Consider the following 13,211-nt stretch of genomic DNA (forward strand, 5'->3'; position numbering starts at 1 on the left):
ACATTTGTTATGGAAAATACATGATGTGGTTGTTGACCCAGTAATTTATAACATTAAACTGTACGTTTTTTCCCAGGCTAGAAACATATTTGTGTTGCAGTTCGTTTCATTCATTCTGTGTTTGAGTGAATTTAGATTCTAGAATGATTTTGAGGTAGGAAGTATTTCTAATAGAATTCAAGGTTTAGTGCATTGGAGAGGATTTCCTTTACCAGACCATAATTCAGCTGATGGTGGTTGCTCTGTTGTAAAGTATTGATGTCTTGGGATAATGTTTTAGCACAGTCAGGGAAATAGAAGCAGCGGGAATCCAGCTCTGTGAGTCACTATCAGTATTTAATATTCATACCTGCATATTCTAGGAACAGGGGCCATCATTCATTACATTAGTTGCTCAGATGAAGCAGTTAATTGATGAGTTGTTAACTTAAGGATGACTAGAGCTCTTTTTGGTCATCAGTGAAAAGACATTGCTTAGGAAGACCTCTACCATCAGTATAATAATTTGAAACCATTTAGCAAGTAGAAGATGAAATCAGGCTTCTAGATTTTGTTCATTCCTTTTTTTCCTCCTCTGTTTTTTGCTCTTTTCTGCTGCTTCTCACATCCTCACACAAATAAGTTTTCAATCTTGTATTTGCACCAAATAGTCTTGATGTTGTAGACTGACTACCAGGCATTTGCTATTAGATGCCATACAGTGAGTAGCAAACTCACCTCACAATGAATTTATCACTGACTTGCAGATGTGCGTCTCCTTTCCTCTTACCCATCCCTGTGAAATCATTGAATTGTCATTCAGCTTCCACCATGGGTAACAAATATTTTGATAGTACTATTAGACACAGTTCAACGTTATTTTTAAATCAGCTTTTTCTGGATCTTAGAATAAGGCTGAATATAAATAATCAGAAGGAGACATTTTTAGAATGATTGACTATATTAAACAAGAAACTTTTGAAGGACTTTAGAAAAGATTAGAGAGTTCTCTAGTAGTAGGTAAAAGCAGCTTAAATTAAATTTACTATGGTTTTTATATGCTGAAATTATCTGTTTCACAGAGAATTGTAGCAAGGAAAATGGTAGACAAATGTTACAGATTCCAAATTAGGTACTAAGGAAAACACAGGAAATTAAATATTGGCAAAAATTTACTGTGCTTTTCTGGTGTCTTGCTGAATACACCTAAGCATTCAGACAGTGATGTGCTAAGTTACTTTACAAGGGCTAATGCATGGCATGGTGTTGTTAAAACAAGTTGGGAAATATAGGACACTGAACAACTCTGTAACCTTTTTTTATGACTATGCTTCTAGCAATTTGTTTGCATCAGAATCTAAAACTGGACTAGGTTATACTGGAAAATTGTGTGATACCGTTAGCTTAGTAAGTTTACAGTGGAGACTTCTAGTAACCACCTAGTCAGTCTTTTTTCAGCAGCACTCGACTCCAATTCAGCAGGCTCATCTACCTGGTTTGTTTTCATAAATTGGTCTGAGGGGAATGTATAGATCTTTTTGTCTTTGGTTTTTTAGAAGCTTGTGGTAGCAAATGCTTGAGGTCCTCAGTCTAGAAGTAATGTGCATCTTGGAGCTTAGAGTGAAACAAGATGCTCCTGAGAAAGAAACTAACAAAAAGACACAATTTTTTCCACAAAATTTCCACAAAATACTGTGCCATCTCTTCCTTGGAAGTTTTTTTTTTCAGAATAATAACCTTTGTGCCATGGATTACCTTCAGCTATTCCCATTAAAAATTTATCAGAAAGTGACCAAATTCAGTTTTATATGAAATCCAAGTTTTTATTGAGGTAGCATTATGAAGCAATTTGTGACTGCTCTGGTTAAGATAGGTGTGGGCACTGGGAGCTTTTATGTCCTGTGATAACACCCCTCTCACTGTTTTTCTAGTGGTATTGGGAAAGATGTAATCACTGTATTGACATAGAGAAGGGACAAGTCTGATGCAGGTGTCATGGATTAAAGTGCAAAAACATCAGAAGCACACAAGAACTGCTTGCTTAAGGGACCAGGAAGGTAATACCTCCTGTCCTGAAGGCAGGAGACATCACATTTCTGGGGCCCTGAGAAGAATTTACGCTGTCCAGATTTGGACAGGATGTGCCATTTGAGTGGACTTCTGATCTAAGAGTTCTGAATTGACTGACAAGAATATATGCAGTTTGAAAAAAAACCCGAAAGATTGGGTAGAAAGTCTTTCCTCCAAAACCTTGAGAAAGTTAAATGGAAAATGCTTATGTTAGAAGGCCAGTAATAGTGGTTTTTTCCTTGTACTGGTTCTTCTGAAGTCAGAACAGGAGTGTTTACAAATTATCATTCTGTATTTTTCACAGTTGTTACAAACTTATAGATTTTGGGGGATTACATTTAGGATGTCTATATCCTGACAGCTATGAAATAAAACTGACAGCTTTGTAACTGAGAATTCTATATTTCTTGTGAACAAAGACAGAAGAACAAATGAGTAACACAGGTACTGGAGATGAATGGTGGTATCAAGACAATTGTCAGTGTTGGTGCTATGTCATTTTTATATTTGGCAGTTAGGCAAATTGTATTGACTTTAATATCATGTAGTTACATTCCAGGAAAAATTTAAACATGGTGCATATTGGGATTGAGATTGATGGTCGTAGTTCTCTGGTTGATGCGATTCCTCTCTAGCCAGCAGTTACTTCTCATCAGTGAAAGGGCATCTGAAATAAATGAAAGTGTACTTAGTGGTTACTGTTTCTTCAGGGTATTAATTTCTGCACTTATTTCTGGGATCATACTTCTTGTTGATCAGACAGCATGATACCTGAATACATGGGACTACTCTGGCTGCTGAGAAAACATCTATACTGCTGGCAGCTTTGCTGACAATTGCATTGACACTGTAGGTACTGCAGCTTAGGTACAAGAAATGATCCCTCGTTAGGTAAAAGGATGATTGGCCTAGATACTGCACTACTCCTCCTTACATGTGGCCTCTACTTGATAATTTAACATAAGATTTTGACACCCTTGAAGGCAGCACCCACTCATCTTTCAACTTGTAATTGTCTGTGTGTTTCCTTTTCCTAGGTTTTTTCCCATTAATGTTTCAAAGAATAGAAAATGTCCAAATGACAAGAAACAAAAGCTAATTAATTGTCTTAGAGTCACATGGATAAGGAAGAGTGTAATAAAATGGGATGTGATGCATAAGGTCTTTTCCACTTACACCTTCCATGAACACTTTATTCCATAATATGTCTCCTTATTCCAATTTTATTTTTGAGGTGTGCCAGAATAAATATTTCAGGCAAGAATTTGATTTTTTTTTTAACTTCATGATTCTAACCTGCTTTAAAAAAGACAAACCAAGCAACCACACATCCCCTGTCCCCCCCAACAACAACAGCCCTACAAAACTGCAGATACTGTGTACAGTAAAAGAAAGTTCTTTCTGATCTTCTGTAGCTATGGATGCTTGACCTGGCAGTCTTGTAAACAGCAATCTAATCCAGGGAAAATCTTGGGATCAGCCTATACCAGAAAGGAAAAAAAAAAAAGGCACAATCAAACCTCTATGGAGTAAAAGTATGTACAAAGGGAGTTAGTGTAGAATGAGTTACCGTGTTTTCAATTCTCACCCTCACTTTTGTTACACCAGCTTTCCTCTGCAGACAGGTTTAAGGGAAGGATAATTTTTTAAGGATGAAACTCAATTTTCAGAGGGGAATGGGATTTAACAGTACAACTATCATTACAGTTTGTGAGCTGCATGTAAAGATGTTGAGAGTTTTATGGCTTACATTTTTAATGCAGCTGTGTTTAAATGTCTTTTCTATATTCTGCTGCAACATCAGTTTTATATCATGTGGAACTAAGCTATTTTACCTTCTATTTAGGCATATTCCCAGGTATCATTAAAAATAACATTTTAAGGCAGATCTTGTGACAAAATGCCAGCTAAATGCATTGTTGGTTATAAATAAAGCTGCTTCTTCAAGCTTTCTGGAAGACTATTTCTTGTCTTACGAACCCACGGATGCAACTCATGCCATATTTTCACGTATGCTTTCATCCTTGTTTTCTCCAACAGAAAGGAGAGCCAAACTGCAGTATTTTTTCTCCAGAAACCACAGAGCAGCTGACCTTTGAGATTCCTCTGAATGATTCTGGCTCTGCTGGACTTGGTGTGAGTTTGAAAGGCAACAAATCTCGTGAGACTGGAGCTGATCTTGGGATTTTCATCAAATCTGTTATTCACGGAGGCGCTGCTTTTAAGGTATGGAAGAAGCACATCAGAAGATGACTGTTAGAATTCTGTCATTTCTGTGTTGAATGCTGAATCTCAGTTGATAAGCATTCTAGGAAGGAATACCTTGGTCACTCATTCCTTTAGATGAGCTGCAAATCTAGTATTTTGTCCCGTGGCTCTGGTGTTGTGTGTGGTAGGGTTTACCACAATGAAAGTGAATTGGTGGAAACCTTGGGGGACATTGTGATGCTGCAGAAAAGGGCGAAAGGGAAGAAGGATAATGATGTGTAGTTATGAGTAGAGGCTGCCTTCCAGCTTCCCCACAGCCTATAGAAAGGGAAAAGTTTGCCTGCCGATTGGCTTAGTGACAGAGAAGTTGATATCTACACTGTCTCTGTAAATAAAAAACTGTCTTATAATTTTCTTTTTATTAAAAATATTTTTTTACCACTATACTAAAAACGTGTCTTGGCTGATCTCAACATCAATTGTGCAGAAGTTACCACTTGTTCCTGAGGTGAATTGAATTGGTAATACTAGATTGGTAAATGACAGTGTTGTGAGATGTTCTGTTCCCTCTAAGGGCTGTACAAGGACTGTTGTATATTTTATGATAAAAAAGTATTTGAATTATTTTTTAATCTTAAAAAAATCTGTTGACAGCATTTTTTCCCCCAAATACCACTTGAAGAATGTAATCTTTTTTGAAATTAGAAATAAAAGACTTAATCTTTCAGGACTGTGTTTAACTCTTGTAGATCCATAATGTAATTTTTGCCTTTTCTGTTATCTCGGCAATTCCTTGCAGTTTTCTTTTCTGTAAAAATACCTTTTAATTCAGTGTATGTAAATTGCTCTGCTGACATCAACCTGCTGAGTAAGACAATTCACAGCATTAAAACTTTCATGATCATCTATTTACAGCAGCTAGTAAATAGCAATAATCAAGGGTTTAGCTTTGATCTGAATGCTTAATAGTTCCCTGCTTCTGTTATTTACCTGTCCTAGTCCCATGGTTATTTCAAAGCTTGGATCTTCATCTACTTGGTGTATATTAGAAATGAGTTAAGGCACAGTTGGCCAAATTAGGGCTGGATAAACTCAATTTATGTGCATGTCTGCTACAGAGTCTGACTCATTTAACTGTGGAAATGAGGCTGCCCTCTTTGTTTTCCCAGCTCTGTGTCCCTGAGTAATTGTCCACACCAGTTGCAGTGACAGTGTATATTGCCACAGATAAACTCATTGTTTTGAACAGCAAAGCTTGTGGATCCATGCTCCGGGCTGGCTGCCTGACTTGTCACATCACAGACACATAAGACAACCCTTTCTAGCTGTGTATATTTACCACTCTCTGTTCCCCCATAGTGACCCACTCCAGAGCAGTTGATTTTGGCTTGTGACATCTGCAGACTAATAAAGAAGACCTTCTGTGCTCACACCTAAGTAAACCAGCACAGTTAACCATCTTTACTAGAAGATTATTCTGTCTTGTGATAGCCTGTGGTCTGTGACCTGTTCTCTATTCTACCCTTTCACCACTTAGAACTGTGTTGTGGTAATAGATCTGAATGTAGGCTCCAGAGCAAATGAGACAGTAGCTGAGGCTGTAGCTTCAACCAGAACTGTTCAGAGAAACTTTGCTCTGAGTTTTATACAAGTGCTCACAGAATGGCAGTGTTGGCATTTTGGCAGTGTTTTAAGACTCACTGTTGTGTATGCAATGGAGAACAGCTGCCTTTCTTCTGTTTAATGACCTTTATATAGAACACAACCTAATCAGTGGGTATTAACAATTAATAAAATTTCTTGTAGCAAATTTAAAAGTGTGCACATATTTGTGCATAAATATTTAACGATGTCCTATTGTCCTTATTTTAAATCTCTCCTTGGAGCAAGTTTTGAAATGAAAATCCATTCTTTCCAGATGGTAGTTGTCCAGAGCATTTTCCCATGCTATTCATTGTTACTCTCTGAAATGGATTATTATGGATTAAGACATGTGCATTTGCTTTTCAGTGTACAATATTTTCTTGGGAAACTGTCACAGGAGGAAATCATAAGGCTCACTGACATGAGAATTCTCTCACTATTTCTCACTTCTGCATTTAGAATTTAAAATTTGTTCAGTTTTGGTGTATCATGCTAATGTGAGTGGGAACTTTATCCCCTTGTCTATAAAGTCACTGCTTGTCTTCAAAAGAAGACAAGTAATACATCAAATTTCAGCACATTTGTTTCACTGATGAAGAAAATGCTTAATCCTTCTAATGCTGTATAAAGGTTTTGATACATTAAATTTCTTTTACCAGTGTCTTTTTTAGATTGAACAGTAATGAATGAGATGCAAACCCTCTTGTTTGGTTGCTGTTACTTGTTATTGGTTTGAACCAAAGGTCTGAAGAGAGACCAAGGTTTTTTAGTTTTTTGACACGTTAACACATTAATCCAGCTCTGATGTGTTACTGGCATTGCAAAGTGTGGTAAGGGATTTGTAAAAAAACATAATGGAAAATTTAGTTCTTTAATTCTATAGTTGATGATTTTTTTTTTGTCCTACATAAAGATTTTTGGAAATGTCAATTCATGAAGCATTATACATGCTACAGTAAGACTCAGTTCTATTTACTGCTCTTGCTACAACACCAAAAGAAATGAAAATGCCTTAATGTTCCTAGTTGGTATTCTAACACTGTATCCTGCAGGAATAAAAACAGTTGCTTTTGCTGATTGAACCATTATGTCCCTTCCTAACATCCTTTTATAATTTTTGAAGTGTCTATTTTTTATCATCCCTAAGATAAGAGGTTACTAGAATACTTGATATTTGTAATTATGCAGAGCCTTTCATGTGAAGAAGACTAACATTTGACTGAGTTTAAATGCAGCATCTTTTTCTGTAACCTAAAGGTTTTCAGCCTTGTTCATCTCGACACATCCTGGCTTTTCACTTCTGATGCATTCCTGATGATCAGGTACTTGCAGTCTACTGCAGTGGAGCCATTATAAGAAATGATGGAATACTTCCTACATGTGCATTGTTCAAATCAGACATGGTGTAGCTTGGACCTCCTTGGTCCTTCTGAGTAGGACCTCTTGGTCCTACTGCTGCTACAGTAAACATTGCTTGTTGTGTGCAGTGGATAGGGAAATTGGATAATTCCCATAAATGCCATCAGGGAATTCCTGAGAGAAATGTCATTGATGTGATAAGGGAAATAACTAGTTGTGCTTTGATTAAAAATGAAAGTCCTTGAAGAACATGGCAGCATATCTTCCTGCTCTACTGTAAAAAGCCTAAGTCTTGTGAATGGCTATGTGAAGTATGTGGTAGCCATGTGGAGGTATGTTCTATCCCTTGCTGTGAGTCTTCATTAAAAAACCAGCATTTTTTGAATTAAGCAAGGGAGGAGCAACATCGCCCCTTATTAGAATAGCTCACTCACAGTTTCAGAGGTGGCATTTGAAAACTGTTCTGCTGAAATGCCAAATGTTGTTTTTCTGCTGAAAAGCCACAAAGAAATCTACCTCTCAGAGATGAAAGAAGAAACGTGTTAAAACAACATTTAGCTTGTTTTGAGCCAAGCAGATTTTCTTGCAGTTCAGGCTTCCAAACCAGGCCATAACACAAGGGATGTGAAAATCTGTGTTTGGAAACTCTTTAAACATTGGGATTTTTTTCCCTGGTCTTTAAAATGGCAAGAGGTTTTCCTGTGAAATAACTCGCACCTGAGCTTGTGTGAAACCAGTGTTCAGTTGTCTTCCAACCTGTCTTGTACAGGTGACTTAGCAAGTGTGGTTGATCAACATTTATAAAGGATGCACACCATTTTTCTCTGATCACAGTTGAAATGTTGAATTTTTCATTTAAATGTTGCATGTAAGAGACTGGGAAAAAGGGCGTATGCATCACAAGAAGCTCTTTAAGAATTAACATTATTAAAATGTAAATAAATATAAGGTCTCATACAAAAGTATCACAAGGAATATTAGAAATTGGGCCAATTGAGAGCTTTCTGAGGCTCAGTGATTCATTTAAGAATATACACTGTGTTCAGGACAGTTGTGTAGTCAGCAGATGTGGTCATGACAAGATGCATTTGATACTAGAAAGAAACTTTAACAGATATTTATATAGTGGTTTATCCACAGAAAGGAAAAAAAGAAATCCAAGAACCTGTGGGACAGTAGGAGGAGGACACGAGGACTTGTAAAATTTCTATCTCACAGAAACTCACAAAAAAACCCCACCATTTTTTCCTCAAACTCCTGTTGCTGTGAATAGCTCCATTCATTTCAGCAAATATTGATAGAACACAAAGGAATTACAACATGTGCAAATAATAAAATTCACTGTTCAACAGTGTTAACTCTTCTCTCCCTAAACTTTAGCATGTGTGATGGCATCATTTTTATGTAGAGAACCAGTGGGGTTCACTTACTTTGGCTATATGTACATTTAAGTTGGCATGAAATATTCAGCAGAGGGGTGGGAGAGATTTCAGTATCTCTTCCAAATGGCATTGCTGTTTTCTATTCTCCATTCCCACACTCTCCTGAGAAAAGTTTTCCTTCACTGAGTGACTTACCTCCCAATTCTGTCTTTCCATCTTCTTGTCCATCCCAATTTATTTTGGATTCTGGTATATGCTTTTTCTTCTTCAGCTCAGTGGTTATCTCTACTCTGCCGTGGTACTAATGATACCCAGTTCCAACAAAAATAACACTTAGTAAAGCTGGGTGTGTCACAGCTACTGCAACTCACTTGAGCAAAAATAACTTAGACTTGGCAGAATAATTAATTGAACATCTTAGTTATAGAAAAAATAAAAATCAGATAGTATATATATTTTGGGTTACTCAGATGCATGAAATATGTAAACAGTTCAGATGAGTGCCTTATGGAGAGTTTGTGATGAGCCTGTGAATTAACCAGATTCATTTTAACCAAGCAGTGTATTTATGTGCAAGAGCTTTCCCTGCTATTCTTCCTTCACTGCCTTAAATTGGGTGTCTTCAGTTTTTTACTCTTTCTCCTTCTTGTTTGAAGTCTGATGCCAACCTGATAGTTGTGAATTTGACAAGCTTTAAAAGAAACTCTTGTTTCTCAATTATATGGACCTTGTTTTCTTGTTAAAGAGAGAAGTCCATGGCACATGCTTTTATGAAAAGAAATAAATCACAGATCATAAGGATAACAGCAATTGGATTCCTAAATCAAAAAACAGCAGTGTCCACAATTTTGTTACATCCACAAATGTCAGTTAACCTTGGCAAATGAAACTAAATTACTTTTCTAAGGCACAGGTTACTTAATATGGCTCAACCCTAATTTTGTTATTGGCAGCAGTTTTGGATTTTGTAATATAGAGACAGCATTAATTAATAAGGACGCTTAAGTCTTAATGACCATTCTGAACTGAGAAGTCTAGTCCATATGATGGCATAGTAATCGTGACAAGGTGGACACTAGTAAGACTCTAAGACAAAATTTTTGGAGCTATTTCTTACCAGACCTTACAGGAGATAATGCTGGGAAAATAAATTGCAGTACTCCTTTGTGGTTGAAATGGGGATACTAGCAGCTGTGGTGTGGGCCCTTTTAACTAACCAAAATCTTCTTTTCCTTTTTTTGGGGGGATTGGGTTCTTTTTGTTGTTTTGTTTTTTGTTACTTTGTTTTTGAGGGTTTGGTTGGTTTGGTTTGGTTTTTAACTGACATAAATAAAACTGTCCATGTGAGAAAAACAGCAGTCTGTGCGTGCACTATGAACTCTTTACAAAATGTAGTAAATAGAGGAAAAAATGGCCAATTACTGGACACAAAGTTATTTCCGGCCCCATGCAGTCTCCTGTTTCTTGAATTATAGGAAACAATGTCCAATTGTCTTCATCTTGCTTTCCTGTATGTAGAACCTCTGCCTAACAATTAATTCTTGGGTTTTTAAAAAAAAAATTCTGTTTTTATTTTTTGTAGGATGGTCGTTTGCGAGTAAATGATCAACTTGTTGCAGTTAATGGGGAGTCGCTGCTGGGCAAGTCAAATCATGAGGCCATGGAAACACTGAGGCGCTCCATGTCCATGGAAGGGAACATTCGTGGGAGGATCCAGCTGGTAGTTCTCCGGAGACTAGAGGTGCAGGCAGAGGTGAAGCAGTAAATGCATTTATTAGATAAATGTCTTTCCAGTCCCAGTGGTTTTGCATACAAGAGATGACGGCTAAAGTCTTGCTCGCAGAGAGCTTCTCCTGGCTGAAGGAATTCTTGACTTTATGGAGAGAGGATTCACACAGTGTTCTGGTTGATATCTTCTGGTTTTGCTGTTCCTGTTGAGACTAGGCTAAAAGTTGCCTCTTATTTTAATTTGACAAGTGTGAGAACAAAAGCAAATGTGATTCCAAAAAGGGTTAGTTTAAGATAATTGTGTTGATGTAGTTTTGACTGTTTGCTACCTCCTCAAAGCAATAGCTGGGATACAGATACTTTAAATTATTCTGATTTCATTTGTTGTTATAATCAGAGACCTTAGTATCTTAGTGTGACTTGGATTTTAATTCACTCTTTTTTAGTTTCATTAGTACTTTAATTATTTTTTGAGTGTGTTTTTCTGGTCCTGTCTTCCCTTTTTTTTTTTTCTTATTTTTGACTTTCAAAGAATTAATATTTTACTTTTCCTTCAGGATGGGTTTCTGAGTTGATTAACATAAAATTTGCTTAAGTAAGGTAACAAAATAAGAGAAGAAAGACATTTTTAACCATTATGTTTTCCAGACCTTGTATAAATTGATGTTTGCCAATTGCCTCTTATTTTGAAAAGGATTGGTTTTATGATCTCCCTTGCTCCCTCTTTTATGCATGTGTGCACATATGCACAGTCTCTCCTCGTCTTTACATAGACAATATGTATGTTATACTGGCTGCCTTTTCTACTGATCCCAGTTTTAATTCTAACCCTTGAGTAAATATTTTAATAGGTTTTAAACATCTGTACAGTTCTTAAAAATAAAAGAGCGTAGAAGTAGGTTTGGGGTATAAAAGGTTGTAATAAATCTCATTGTAGAATTCCGAGGTATTATTACTAGTTTCTTATTTAGTAAGCATGACTGGAACATTTTAAAATGTTACAAACAATCATGTTTGTGGGTGTATTCACATAAAATATCAGGGAGGAAGAGGATGAAAATCTGGTGTATCTTAGAGGAAAACACCTTTTTTGCTTTCCTTTTGTATGAGACAGCATCATGCGGTAAGGAAGAATTATAAAGTATGTGTTATATTAATTGTGCACTTTTGTGATACAAGAAAGATAGCTCACCTTCAGAGAAGGCTCACTCCTGCAAGTTTTCTTTATTTCACAAAAACCAATTTTCTTTTAAAAAACCTTCTAATCAATCAGGTTGACCTAATAAAAGTATGAGGCTGCTTTCTGTAGTTAAGTGTATAGTTTTGAATATTATCCAGATGTATGAAGGGAGTAAATAGTCTTGACTCATGCCCTATGAAGAATGCATAATGAGGTCTTGATTGAATCAAATTCATTTTAAACAGGAATTAATTTTTATAGGATAGTCTTTAGGTTCAATTGTAATTCCATTTGAGTCTGGAGAACGCAGCAGAAATGCATTGTTGCAAATTCTTTCCTTTTCTCAAAACAGCTACCAGAGTACTGCATCTCAGCTTGGTAGAGGGAGAATATGTTTAGAAATGCATTATTGTTTTTATTGGTCAGGACACTAATGGAGGTCTTCCATGACAGCTGTGTTTTATAAGATGTATACTCGAATTAGGCTGCTTACTGATCAGTTGTTGGGATATTGATTGTGTCATTTACCAAAGAGCTGGAAAAGCAGAGTTGTTGTTGATGTTAATTTAAGACTCCTTATCCCAGTCCATCCAATTCTCCAATGGATGGTTTGGAGGTTGCAAGACTTAATTTAGCTAGCAGTATCCATGAAAAAGCAGTAAATGTGGACTTTACAATGTAAAGAATGTAAACTAAAGGATTTCCAGTTACAAGAAGAAACATAGTTGTCAGTGGCTGTGTGGTGCATGCGTGTTTCTGTACAGAGGTTCAAAATAGCCTCTTCAAATGGCTTATGCTGCCCTGAGTGTGTTGCATGTGCTGCCTTCCACTGAGCCTACATTTGTAGCCATATTGTCACCGTGAGCATCCCAGTATTGATTTGTGTTCTGAGGTGCATTTTTTGCCATTTTATTATGCTTATTTTAGTTGTTATTATTCTATTATTATTTTATTATTATTTCATTTTTATCAAGTTACATTTTTCTTATTATTAAGCTTGAAAGACAAGGTTGCAAGGTGATGTGACGTGCTGTCCTTCCTTATGTGTTGGTTTGCTGGTAGTCACTTGCCAATACATTACACCTCTTGCATAGTTTTAAAAATAAATTACATGGGTTAAATACAAGTATTTCTTCTGTAGATATGACTATAAAATGTAACAAATTATATATTTAGTATAACATTTGCTGGCATGATGAACATGCAGTTTAAAAATAGAAGCCAGTTAGAACCTCCTTCAAAAAAACAGATATAAAATCACAGAAAAAATAAAGGTTGTTTTGAAAACTAGCCATAATATTCCCCTGTGTGGGTTTTCAGTTTTCCCTGAATAACGAGTACAGAAATGTCTTTCTGGGTCTGTCCCAGTTTTAGAAACTGTGATTTTTATTTTTATTTTTTTTCCCAACTTTTTTCCTTTGAGCAACTGCTCAGGAGAATAAATTAGGCGATATGGCATGTATGGGGGGTAGGAAATGTCTCAAAAGAAAAGCTGACTAGAGGTGTGACAGGAGTTTGTTTAGCTGCTAGCCAGAAGACCTGCGTTTGGGAGTTTGGTGTAACTCCTTACTTGCAAAACTGTTCTAGTGTGTGATCATCAGAACATATGCACTCAGTCTCAGAGAGAAGGGAACCAGCTGGCTGGCAGAAAAATACCATTG

The 13,211-nt window shown here is 36.5% G+C and overlaps 1 protein-coding gene across 4 annotated transcripts in view; it reads left to right on the plus strand.

Annotated features, from left to right (window-relative positions):
* PARD3B (par-3 family cell polarity regulator beta) overlaps positions 1-13,211 on the plus strand; it is a 399,222-nt gene that overhangs the window by 195,738 nt on the left and 190,273 nt on the right. For 3 of the 4 annotated variants that reach the window (XM_027731420.2, XM_039389619.1, XM_027731421.2), the window contains exons 11-12: positions 4,090-4,275; positions 10,225-10,395. In XM_027731420.2, the coding sequence (XP_027587221.2) occupies positions 4,090-4,275; positions 10,225-10,395 (357 nt within the window). The remainder of the gene's footprint in view (positions 1-4,089; positions 4,276-10,224; positions 10,396-13,211) is intronic. The other variant, XM_039389618.1, reaches the window with a different exon arrangement.

The sequence above is a fragment of the Pipra filicauda genome, unplaced genomic scaffold, assembly GCF_003945595.2.
Source record: "Pipra filicauda isolate LSUMZ 115617 unplaced genomic scaffold, ASM394559v2 scaffold74_size2892960_pilon, whole genome shotgun sequence".
Taxonomy (NCBI): domain Eukaryota; kingdom Metazoa; phylum Chordata; class Aves; order Passeriformes; family Pipridae; genus Pipra; species Pipra filicauda.